This window comes from Muscardinus avellanarius (assembly GCF_963383645.1).
Source record: "Muscardinus avellanarius genome assembly, chromosome: 21".
NCBI classification, from domain to species: Eukaryota; Metazoa; Chordata; class Mammalia; order Rodentia; family Gliridae; genus Muscardinus; species Muscardinus avellanarius.
In genome coordinates this window covers 4,936,361-4,948,940 of record NC_137807.1, presented here as the reverse complement: position 1 = coordinate 4,948,940, position 12,580 = coordinate 4,936,361, and the positions used below count along the sequence as shown (strand labels likewise).

Genomic DNA, 12,580 nt, shown 5'->3' with positions numbered 1-12,580 from the left:
CCAGGAAAACTGCAGCTCACAAGTTAAGACCAGCCCTGGCTGGAGAATTGAAGAGACAAACAGAGGCAGGAAACACCCGAGCGGAAGCCGCGGAGTGGTCGCCCATCTTCAGAAAGCCCGTCCTGAAGCCACTTCCAGAGACCCACAGACAGTGCCGTTAGCACCGGAAGAGCTGGAAGAATCAACCCAGTTCCTGGAACACGCCGCTGGGTGTGATGCCGATCCCGGCGGGAGCTGGGACTGGCAGAGTCTGGCGCTAGACGGTGTTTGGAAACGGGTGCGTTCCTTCTCTGAGCGTGTTCTGTCGCTGAGCAGGAAGAGGCCACCATGGAGGGAGCTAAGAGCTCAGAGCAGCGAGCAGAGCAGCCCAAGCCTGGTTCCTAGGCTCCACGCTGGGGACCGTCTGTGAGTCCACTCACAAGAGGCACCCAGTGCAGCTTGTCTGAACCTGCTGACTCTTCTCTCTGGAGAACACTTCTTCCGCCTCTACTAGGCAGATGCACCCTTCTGTCCACTCTTTTTAAAGAACATCTCTGTCACAGCTGGGCATAGTGGTGCGTGCTTGGAATCCCAGTACTTGGGAGGCTGAGACAGGAGGATCATACGGGTTCAAAGCCAGCCCCAGCTACTTACTTAGTGAGGCTCTCAGCAACTAACCTGCTGACTCTTCTCTCTGGAGAACACTTCTTCCGCCTCTACTAGGCAGATGCACCCTTCTGTCCACTCTTTTTAAAGAACATCTCTGTCACAGCTGGGCATAGTGGTGCATGCTTGGAATCCCAGTACTTGGGAGGCTGAGACAGGAGGATCATACAGGTTCAAAGCCAGCCCCAGCTACTTACTTAGTGAGGCTCTCAGCAACTTAGTGAGACCCCTTTTCCAAGTAAAATATAAATAGGCCTGGGAGTATAGCCTGGAGGTAGAAACCCCCTTGGTTCCATCTCTGGTACCATACACACACAAATCTGACACTAGGGCTGAGACAGGAGGATCACAGGCTTCAGGCCAGCCTTGGAAACTTAGCTAGGCCCTTAGCAACTTAGCAAGACCTTATTTCTTGCTAAGAAAACTTAGCAACTTGGCAAGAACTTGTTTTCATCAAAAAATAGAATAAAAAATAAAAAAGGGCTGGTGGTGTAGCTGAGAGGTAGAATGATCCTAGTTCAATCCCCAGTACATCATCACCATCATCACCATCAGCAGCAGCAGTACCATTATCATCACCATCATCATCACCATCATCATCATCAACACCATCATCGTCATCACCATCGTCATCACCATCATCATCGTTACCATCATCATCATCATCAACACCATCATCACCATCACCACCGTCATCACCACCACCATCGTCATCACCACCACCATCATCACCACCATCACCATCACCATCATCATCATCACCATCATCACCATCACCATCATCACCATCATCACCATCGTCATCATCACCATCACCACCACCACCATCATCATAATCACCATCATCACCATCACCATCGTCATCATCACCATTATCATCATCATCACCATCATCATCGCCACCATCACCATCATCATAATCACCATCATCACCATCATCACCATCACCATCATCACCATCATCATCATCACCATCACCACTACCACCATCATCATAATCACCATCACCACCACCACCATCATCATAATCACCATCATCACCATCACCACCATCACCATCATCATCACCACCATCATCACCACCACCATCATCACCATCACCAGCACCACCATGATCACCATCACCATCATCATCACCACCATCATCATCATCACCATCACCACCATCATCATCATCACAACCATCTCTGTGGCTTCCTCATCTCCGTCTGGTGTAAGAGAAGCAGCTAAGCATGTCCTTGAAGACACCATACTGTCTTCTGTAACCCTGTTTCCTAGCTGGCTGCCACTTCTGTTCTGATTTGATATATAAACTGGACTGAGACAGTCCAGGGTGTGGAAGCCCCTCACAGATCTCCTAGGTGGAAGTCTATGCAAAGCGCCCATGTGCCCAGTTGGCTGCCCCTGGGTGTAGACACAGCTGAAATAAGGGCATGTTTCCCCTCCTCTCCACACCTTGGTTCTTTTTTAAATTGAACCTACAACTTCCCGACCTTGGTCGGTTGCATGACGATGGTCTTTGAATGTGATTCTTTGGAGGGCTTAACACCCTACCAACCCCAAACTTGAAACAACTGGTGAGTTTTAGGAATATCTGCTCATTTCCCATGCATCCTGCAAAAGCGTGGTATGGGGAGTTTGTCCGTACAAAGCAGAGTTAAGCAATTTTACATGCTTCCAGGAGAAAACCAAACAAATTCTGAAAGGTCAAAAGGCCATTTCCCACAGAATCGACAGGCATTGATGCCCTGATTAGCTGTGTTGGCTATCTGAATCGATTCTGATGAAACAGCCCCCTTCCCCTCGCCTCTAAAATCAGTTTCATTAAAAAACCCTTCGCCCAAAGGTTATTTTGGACGCTTCAAAAGGAACCCAACATCAACATTTTGAGGCGGTTGGAATTGCTAACAGCTGCCTCGCCTTTGAAGTAGACGAGGTTTGACGGCAATTCATCCTTCCGCGGTGAAATGCTGTGTGTGCTTGTTATAAAATCATTCCCCAGTGCCGCTTTGCCTCTTCTTAAGAAGTTGGAAAAAAGAAATGTGTATTTACATACAGAGGAGTGATTCAACCATTACTCTGGTGCTGGCATTGTAAGAACGTGCATTTTTTAAAGCTAACATAGAGAGGAAAATGCATGCTCCCAAAGACGGTGGCAGAGAGCTCCATGGTGATTAGGACTAATTGTGAAGAATTGATTAGGGTACCAATACCTGGATGCAAAGAAATGCCATCAAGTCAGGCGATGAGCTTTCCGCACATCCAAACACTGAATTCCAATTCTTGAGCAGTAGGTGGAGAGTTTCTACCACCTCTCCTGTATTTTTGTTTTGTTTTTGTTTTATGGGGGTTGTTTTGTTCTTTCAAATGATGCCAGGCTAAAAGGAAATATTCAGCAAACAATATCCATCACTTCTTAAATTTAGAGAGAGGATTTTTTTTCTACCTAATCATGTTCTCTGGAGCACCGAGCTATGTAAATCGTACCTTTTGCCAATAAATTAGGTCCATTCAAATGATATCCAAAGAAATAGAGGGGTACCATGGATACCTATCGTGAAACAATGGCACCGGTCTAAATAGAAGTTAAACGAGGAATCCAGGTGCCAAGAAAGGACATGCAGCTGCCGCATGTGGCGGTGCACGCCGTAATTCCCACACTCTAGGAGGCTGAGACAGGGGGAGCCCAGGTTAGAGACCAGCCTCAGCAAACCAGTGAAACCCTGTTTCAGAAAAAAATAAAGTTAGGGCTGGGGTGTAGCTCTAAGATGGAATGCCAGCGGGTTTCACCCCACGTGCATATCAACCCATGTGTGAGCCGTGCCTGCCGTGCGTGGTATCTGCAGGGAACAATCAGAGACCAAGCTGCTGCAAGCTGAAATATACGTTAAGAACCCGGGACACTTGCTGCTGGCCTGGACAAGCTGCCCTTTGCCTAGTACACCCTCCAGGAGTCCCGGGCATGGGGGAAACGCGCAAAAGTATCGAGAAAAGGGACTTTGTGTGCAAGACACACACCAGCCACCACCTGGAGAACCTGTGTGAAATGCTTACATTTCTACAGCCTGCCCTAGCGGAAAGCTCTCACATGAGCCATGTGTTTAGGCCGCCATGTTGCAAAGGGGTCTGCTATCCAAGGTGCTAGTTGCAAAAAGGATGGCCGGCCGCAAGCCTTTCCAGGGCTGTGCGCTGTCCGTGGTGCTGATTGCAAAGGGGACGCGAGGCCCGTGCCTGGCTGCAAAGGTTGCGCTGTCCGTGGTGCTGACCAGGCTCTCCAAAGCAGCGCTTTCTCACAGGAGCCTCAGCCCAGGGAGCAGACAGCTCTGACGGCCTCCTGAAGGGCTGTGCTGAGCGAGGCACACGTGGCCCAAGCAGATGGAGCCACATTATGCACCTTGCGTGCCAGACAGAGAGGCCAGACCCCCTGTGGCCGCCTCACCACCCACACCCTGTCCTGCCGGGGCAGAGGTGCAGCTTTTTCAGTCCGCCTGAACTCCAGGATCACAGGATACATATAAGAGTCAGAGGGGAACCACAAGAGAGGAGGCTGCTTGCAGAAAACACCTGCACCCTGCTCCCGACCCCCATCGTCCCTGGACACAGCTGCCTTTCAGTCACAGGGGCTCAGGGGGTTGGGGAAGCAGTATCTCTCAGCTTGGTCTAACATTGTAGCCAGCAAGGAGGAATAGTACTGGACTCTGAAATGACATTTTCAAGTCCTGGATAGAACTTCAAAAGGACTTTTGATCTCCAGGGCAAGGGCATTTTGCTCTTTGAGCCTTGAGAAGCATGGGGCTTTATTGACTAAGATGTCACAGCCGTGAGGGAGAGGAGCAGGGGGCACCCATTTCCCACACCCACTTCCAGCTCCAGAGTTATGCATTTACCTCTAGAATCGCAGCCGACATGCCCTCCGAGATGGAGCTGTTCACCAAGGCGGAGCAATTCTTTACCAGGGCGTGGAGATCTTCCTGGGGCATCTCTCCCATTAGCCGGACTCCAGCCGCCCTGAAACAGAGGATTCTGAACACTGTGGCCATATTAAGTGCTCCTGTGTGGAGCAGCTGTGAGAGGCAATGGCGACTTCTTTGCAGGCAGGCTATAGATAAAAAGTAGGCACTAGACAGGCATGGCGGCACACCCCCGTCATCCCAGTACTTGGCAGGCTGAGATAGAAGCATCACAGGTTCCAGGACAGCCTCAGCAAGTAGCGAGACCCTGTTACAAAATAATAAAATAGGAGTAAGGGTGTAGCTCAAGTGAAGAACGCCCCTTGGGTTATATCCCCATTACCATGAAAAGGGGGGAAAAAAGCACTAGTCAGGTAAGGTGGTGTATATCTGTAATACCAATTGGTATAGCCTTTCAAGTATTGGTATCTGTAATACCAATACTTGAAAGGCTGAGACAGGAGGATCACAGGTTTGAGGCCAGCCTCGGCAACTGAGGGAAGCCCTCTGTGACTTAGTAAGAACCTGTTTCAAAATAAAAAGGGTTGGGTATAGCTCAAAGGTAGAATGCCCCTGGGTTCAATTCCCAGTACCACCACTAATAATAATAATAATAATAAGCACTGTCGTTGAAAAAATCCAGGGAGAACCATGGTGGTTCACATCTCAGTGAAGAAAGGCAGAACCTAAAACATATCTGCCTCTATTTTGAATATGTACCACCCACAAAACACCTGTTCTCAAATGCTGAAAGTCAGAGGTGGGCTTCTGGCCCTTTCCTCTGCGTGGCTTAAAATTTTTTTTCTAATACTTCAAGCTTGTTTTAAATAATTTTTAAAACAACTAAATAAGCTGGACATGGTGGGGCACACCTGTAATCCCAGGACTTGAGAGGCTGAGACAGAAAGATTGCATGTTCAAGGCCAGCCCCAGTAACTTAACGAGTGGCACAGTAACTTAGCAAGACCCCTATTAAAAACAAAAAACAAGATATAGCTCAGAGGTAGAGGTAGAATGTCCCTGGGTTTAATCTCCAATACCACCATCACACACACACACACAAATATATATATATATATATATATATATATATATATAGAGAGAGAGAGAGAGAGAGAGAGAGAGACAGACAGACAGACAGACAGACAGACAGAGACATGGTGGTACATACTTGTAATATCCAATACTTGACAGGTTGAAACAGGAGGATCATAAATCAACCTCAGCAACAGAGGGAGGCCCTCAGCAACTTAGCAAGACCCAACTTCAAAATTAAAATAAAAGAGCCGGGCGTGGTGGGCACGCTTGTCATCCCCGCGCTTGGAAGGCGGAGACAGGAGGATCGCGCAGGTTCGAAGCCAGCCACGCTGGCTTAAGAGACCCTGTTTCCAAATAAAAATATAAAAGAGGTCTGGGAGTATAGCCCAGAGGTAGAAGGGCTTCCAGAATCCCAGTACCACCAAAAGAAAAAGAAAAAAAGAAAGAAAGAAAGAAAGAAAGAAAGAAAGAAAGAAAGAAGAAAAGCTAATGGGCTAGGGGTGTAGCTTGAAGGAAAATGCCCCTGGGTTTAATCCCCAAGAAACTAAATGAAATAAATAAATACTCAAATGGAAACCATCACGAATAGAAATAATGATCAGAGAGAATCGGAAGTGCTAGAACAGAACAGTATCAGCAAAGCCCACCTTCCCGCCACTCAGTGTGGGCAGATATGCAATCTTCCTGGTGACATATGTGAAATCTTCCTGGATATATGTATATATAATCTCTTTTTCCGTCAAATGCTCTGTGTCCCTGCCTTTCTCTGCTAGTCCTCCGACTACACTTTCACCCGTAAGCATTACTGTGAGTGATATAAGCATCCCTGAAGCTGCACAAGGCACAGGACACAGAGAAAGCTCAGTGCTGCCCCTGCCCCTGGGCAGCTGGGATGGGGGGGTGTACAATCAGGGTCCTGGACGCTGGGAGGAAATCCCTTTAGGGGGATGAGCTGAATGGGGATAGATCTTTCTAACACGGGCTCTTTTCTGTCTCCCACTGAAACTACAGAATCGGATGGATGAAGCCCCAGTGGTGACGTGAAAGAGGGAGGCACGGATTATAGGTGCCTGGACAGAAGCAAAGAAGCCCAAACACTAAAATCTCGTGAAGTCCCCACTTTGGTCCAGCACTCTTGCATTTTTCTTATGTGAGCAAGTAAGCCTTAATTTGGTTGTTGTTGTTGTTGTTGTTGTTGTTGTTGTTGTGTGTGTGTGTGTGTGTGTGGTGCTGGGGATGGAATGCAGGGGCATTCTACCTCTGAGCTATACCCTCAGCCCTATTTTATTTTTATTTGGAAACAGGGTCTCACTAGGTTAAGGAGCGTCTCGCTATTTGCTGAGACTGTCCTCGAACTCACGATCCTCCTGCCTTGGCCCCCTGAGCACCGGTACCACAGGTGTGTGCCATGATGCCTGGCTGAGCCTCAATTTGTCCAGCTCCATGTGGCTGGGCCTGTTCCCTGCAGACAAGTGCAATTTCCAGCCGATACGCTGGCAGTCGGCTCTCCAAAGGCGCTGGGTAATTTTCGCCACGTCGGCGTGGCGTGAGACAGAGCGGTCTCCCTTCATTCTGCCAAAGCCTTGATAGTTTACATTTTTGCAATTTGTTCCAATAGGATCAGTGAAAATCAGCATCCCAAAGTGGTTTCCACCGGCCTTTCCCTGGATCTCAGGTAAAATGGGACATCATGTTCTCTCAGCGGCTGGATTTCCTTGTCTGGACAATGAGGCAAAAATGGGACCTCATCAGCTGGGCGTGGTGGCGCGCGCCCGGCCTCCCGGTGCCTGGGAGGCTGAGACAGGAGGATCAGGAATCCAAGGGCAGCTTCCGCGAGGAGTGACACTCTCAGCGACCTAGCACAACCCTGTTTCAAAATAAAAATAAAACAGGGCTGGGGTTGTAGCTCAGAGGTAAAATGCCGCCTGGGTTCAATCTCTAATAAAACCATAAAAGAAAAAGTAAATGAACAATAAAATAGAGTGTAGCTCAGAGATAGAACATCCCCGGGTTCAACCCCCAGTACCACCAATAAAATAAAAGTTAGAAAACCCAGGCATGGTGGCACACACTTGGAATTCCAGTACTTGGGAGGCTGAGATAGGAGGATCACAGGTTCACGGTCAACCTCAGCAATACAACGCCCTTCACAACCTAGTGAGACCCTGTTTCGAAATAAACAAGAAAAATAGGACTGGAAGAGTAGCTCAGAGGTAGAAAGCCCTTGGGTTCCATCACCCAATACCGCCAACAAAATTAAAAAATAGAATCTTGTAGTTCATTGGGAGGATCAAATGAGTTGACCCTCGTAAAGTGCGTGAAAAGGTGCCGAGCGCCGTTTGAACGTGAATTTGTGGCCGATTTCTTCGGCCGCTTGGGTTTCCCCTGCTGCAAGATACCTCTTCTCTTCCTCACCTTTCTACTCTGGCTTTAACTTTCCTTGTAAACACTGGATCAACCTAAAAAGAGACAGACAAAAGAAATTAGATTTCAGCAGGAGCTGAGAATAAGCGTAAGGCTCTAAGGGGTTAGAGACAGTGGAGACAGAGCCAGGCTCCGTGGTCCCAAAAGAAAAAAAAAAAGCAAAGAAAATTATACCCAAATCCAGGCACCCAGTGATCAAAGATGAGAGCGGTAGTAAGACAAAGAGAAAAAGAAAAGAGGGTACAGATCTCTCGTAAGAGCCAGCTAGGCCAGGCGGAGGGGAGGAAGCCTGCAGATGTCTACACAGTGGAGGCAAGGGTTGCTCAGAGAGGGGGTGATTCCACAACACAACTGGCAACAATAAAAGGTTTGCCTGCCCAAAAGACGCAGATGGAGTGTGTCCCTAAAGCTTCCAAGTAGAGAGCCGGGCGTGGTGGCGCACGCTTGAAATCCCAGTACTCGGGAGGCTGAGACGGGAGGTACCACAGGTTTGAGGCCAGCCCCAGCGACTTAGTGAGGTTCTCTGCAACTCAGTGAGACCCTGTTTCCAAATAAAGAATAATCGGGGGTGTAGCTCGGGGGTAGTAGAATGCCCCTCTGTGATGCCAGATGTCTGTGTGCTCCGGGACTGGGAGAGAGAGAGAAGCCACTGGGGATGGCTGTGTTCGAAAAGGTAGCCGCCATACTCCTGACCCTGGACACTTTACCTTGAGGCTACCAAGCACTAGTCTGCTCCGGGAAAGTGTGTGTACCAAGGTACCCAGAGGGCCTCACCAGGATGCCTCCCCCACCAATCCAACCTACAGAAGATAACACTGCAAAACATATATATATCTTCACATCTTCAATCAAATGCAAACTTCAACTGAACAACCTATGGACGTATGGCTGGGTATTGTGGCCCACACCTCTTCCCTGTTCTTGGGAAGCTGAGACTGGAAGATTGCAGGTTTGAGATGGACCTCAGCAACTTACTGAGTAAGACTTTCAGAAGCTAGCAAGACCCTGTTTTAAAATAACAATAATAATAATTAATAATAATAATAATAATAATAATAATAGCAGCCAGGCACGGTGGCACACGCTTGTAATCCCAGCATCCAGGAGGCTGAGACAGGAGGATGGTGGTTCCCAGCCAGCCTCAGCTACTTAGTGAGGCCCTTTGAACACAGTGAAACCCTTTTTCAAAATAAAGACTATAAAATAGGGCTGGGGATGTAGTCAGAGGTACCGCAAAATAAAAATAAAAGTAAATAATAATAAAACAGGGCAGGTGGTGCAGCTCAGAGTTAAAACTCTAATACCAACACAACAAAACAACCCACAGACTTGAGTTTTACCATTCCTCCACTGGTGTTGGAGAAGAGGAAAGACACAATTGTTAAATGATGGAGAAAGTCATTATAAATATATGTAAGGATGACACGAAAGTGCCAGGCGTCTCTGCAGAGATTCAGGCGGAGGAGTAGGCAAACACGTTTTTACTGATACGGCCTCTTCCTCGCTGTGATTTCTGATGGGCAGGATGTAAGAGTCCATCCAATTTCTGTTCTCATTTACACTCCACCAGTGGGTCTCGGGAATTACAGATCAAGCCGGTTCAAAGAATTTGATAGAGAAACCTGATTCCACCGTCTTCTGAAGGGACGATGTCTCGGGTGTGTGTGTGTGTGTGTGTGTGTGTGTGTGTGTGTGTGTGTGTGTGTCCTCAACATGTTAACACAAGAATCTACACGGTTTATCTCCAGGGCTGCTGCTGATAAGCTTATTTACAGCCCTGAGGGCCCTACCTGGTGGAGAATTTGCTGTTAAGTTGGCCTGAGTCAAGCATAGATGGATATAAAAAATTTGAAATTATTTCTAGATATTGTTTTTCCTTTTTGGTCCTGAGATTGAACCCAGGGGTGTTCTAAGAACTATATACTCTAGCCATTTTAAAATCCACATATATTAAAATACATACCTACATAAAGCACATACATATATAAATGTATGTTTTTTTTTTTTTTTTTTTGCAGTACTGGGGATGGAACCCAGGGAAATTATATCTCTGAGTTACATCCCCCAGCTCTTTTGTTTTAATTTTTTTATTTTGAAACAGGGTCTCACTAAATTGCGGAGGGCCTCACTAAGTAGCTGAGGCTGGCCACATGCCTGTGATCCTCCCGTCTCAACCTCCCAAGTACTGGAATTACAAGCGTGCACCGTCATACCCAGCTTCTATTTTATTTTGAAACAGGGTCTTGCTAAGTTGCCGAGGCTGCCCCTGAACTTGTGAATCTCCTGTGTCAGCCTCCCAAGTCCTGAGATTACAGGCACGCGCCACCAGGCTTTCCTACCTGTTTTTTGCTCAAAGGCTTGCATGGAATAGTTTATCAAGAGCTCACGTGGCCCATGGATTACTTACTTACTAACTCCCTCCCTGTTCACACTTTGCAGCTATCGAAGTCTCAGTCTCTCCACCGCTGCCCAGTGCTAACTCTGTTTGTTCAAATGGTCCTAACCAGCCGGGCGTGGTGGCGCACACTTGCAATCCCCGCGCTTGAGAGGCTGAGACGGGAGGATCACGCAGGTTCGAAGACAGTCTCAGCTACTGAGTGGGGCTCTCAGCTATTTAGTGAGACCCTGTTTCCAAATAAATTATAAAATAGGTCTGGGAGTGTAGCTAAGAGGTAGAAAGACCGTGGTTCCAACCCCCCAGTACCACACACACACACACACACACACACACACACACACACACACAATTATCCTAACCAACCCAGATGTGGTGGCACACTCCAAAAATCCCAGTACTTAGGAGGCTGAGACAGGAGGATTGCAGATTCAAGGACAGCCTCGGCAAAGTAGCAAGACCCTCAGTAATCTGCCAAGACTCTTTTAAAACCAATAATAAAAAGGCCCGGGGCAGGCAAGGTGGCGCACACTTGTAACCCCAGCATTTGTGAGGCTGAGACAGGAAAATCGTAGTTCACAGACAGCTTCGGCTACTCAGTGAGGCCCTCTGCAACTCAGTGAGACCCTGTTTCAAAATAAAGAATAAAAAATAGGCTGGGGTATAGCTCCGAGGTAGAGTACCCCTGGGCTCCGTCCCCAGTACTGTACAAAGTGGGGCTGGGGGTGTTGCTGGGAGGTCGAATGCCCTTGGGTGTCATCCCCAGCACGGAGAATTATCCTAATCAATCGAATTATCCTAATCAATCGAATTATCCCAATCAATCAAATTACCCTAATCAATCGAATTATCCTAATCAATCGAATTACCCTAATCAATCGAATTACCCTAATCAATCGAAGTGCACCGTAGCGCTAGCCTTCCACAGAAGAAAAGTAAACAGGCCAACACAGGCCTTCTTCTGCTCTGCCTGCCCCGTCAGTTTTCACATTAGTATTTTACCGACGGTAATTTTTAGCCAGAGAGCCCTCTTCTTAATTTTCTTAGCGAGCCTCCGCTCTCCTGGTGAAGTCTTCAGGGAAAGACGGTTTCTCAGGGAAGCGTTTCCTAAGCCTGCCCGAGGCTAAGCGCTTTCACTTGAGATCGTAGCAGAGGGTCAAACAAATCGACGACGGCCTTCGGTGTCCTCCGGCTCGCCTTCCTGTCGGCTCTTTGTCAGATCTCTCTGTGAAGCCGAGCGGAAGGGCGCTGAGACGAGGCGGGAAGCAGGGCAGATGTTTTTATTTAATGAAAAGCGCATGTTATGAACTTCTTCAGGAAGCAGATCATCGCCGCGGCGGCCAAGATTCTCATTTCCTCCTTCCAGGCTTGTTTATTTTCTCGCAAAATATATTGTTTCAACTCCCGGGCTTTGGGGAAATAACCTTTGCTATGAGAAGTTGCCCGCAGAAAGTCATTAAGCCGACACGCCGACCCAGCGCCCTCCCTCCCTCGCCGCGGGATTAGAACCGGCCGCTGCGAGCCGCCTGGGTCCGAGGAGCCTCAGAAAACCGAGGCCGGGTCCGCACTCAGAGAGGAAGGCCACCTCCCCACCTCGGAGCCGACGGGGCACTCCTCCTTCTTGTCTGTCTGTCTGTCTGTCTGTCTATCATCTACCTATCTGCGCTGGGACTGCGGATTGAACCCGGGGGCACTCTACCACCAAGCTGAACCCCCAGCCCTCTTTATTTACTTATTTATTTATCTATTATTTATTTGCAGTACTGGGGATGGAACCCAGGGGCATTCCACCTCCAAGCTACACCCCCAGCCCTATTTTTAATTCTTTGTTGTTGTTGTTATTATTATTATTATTATTATTTGGTGGTACTGAGGTCCCTGGAAGCCCTTCTACCTCCAGGCTACACTCCCAGACCCATTTTTACATTTTTATTTGGAAACAGGGTCTCCTAAGCCAGCGCGCGCGGCTGGCTTCGAACCTGCGCGGTCCTCCTGTCTCCGCCTCCCAAGTAGTGGGATAATAGGCGTGCACCATCACACCTGGCTCAGCTCCTGCTTAGTCTTCCTTAGTTTGCAGACGGGGAGACTGAGGCCTAAGTAGTTAGCCGGGAGCACCTGGGGGTGGGGG

General features: G+C 48.2%; 1 protein-coding gene across 1 annotated transcript in view; it reads right to left on the bottom strand.

Annotated features, from left to right (window-relative positions):
• The window catches only part of GLT1D1 (glycosyltransferase 1 domain containing 1), a gene marked incomplete at both ends in the record, with an annotated part of 59,894 nt that overhangs the window by 17,753 nt on the left and 29,561 nt on the right, over positions 1-12,580 (bottom strand). Inside the window, 2 exons of the mRNA XM_080717603.1 lie at positions 4,533-4,653; positions 8,049-8,092. Coding sequence (XP_080573729.1) covers positions 4,533-4,653; positions 8,049-8,092 — 165 coding nt within the window. The remainder of the gene's footprint in view (positions 1-4,532; positions 4,654-8,048; positions 8,093-12,580) is intronic.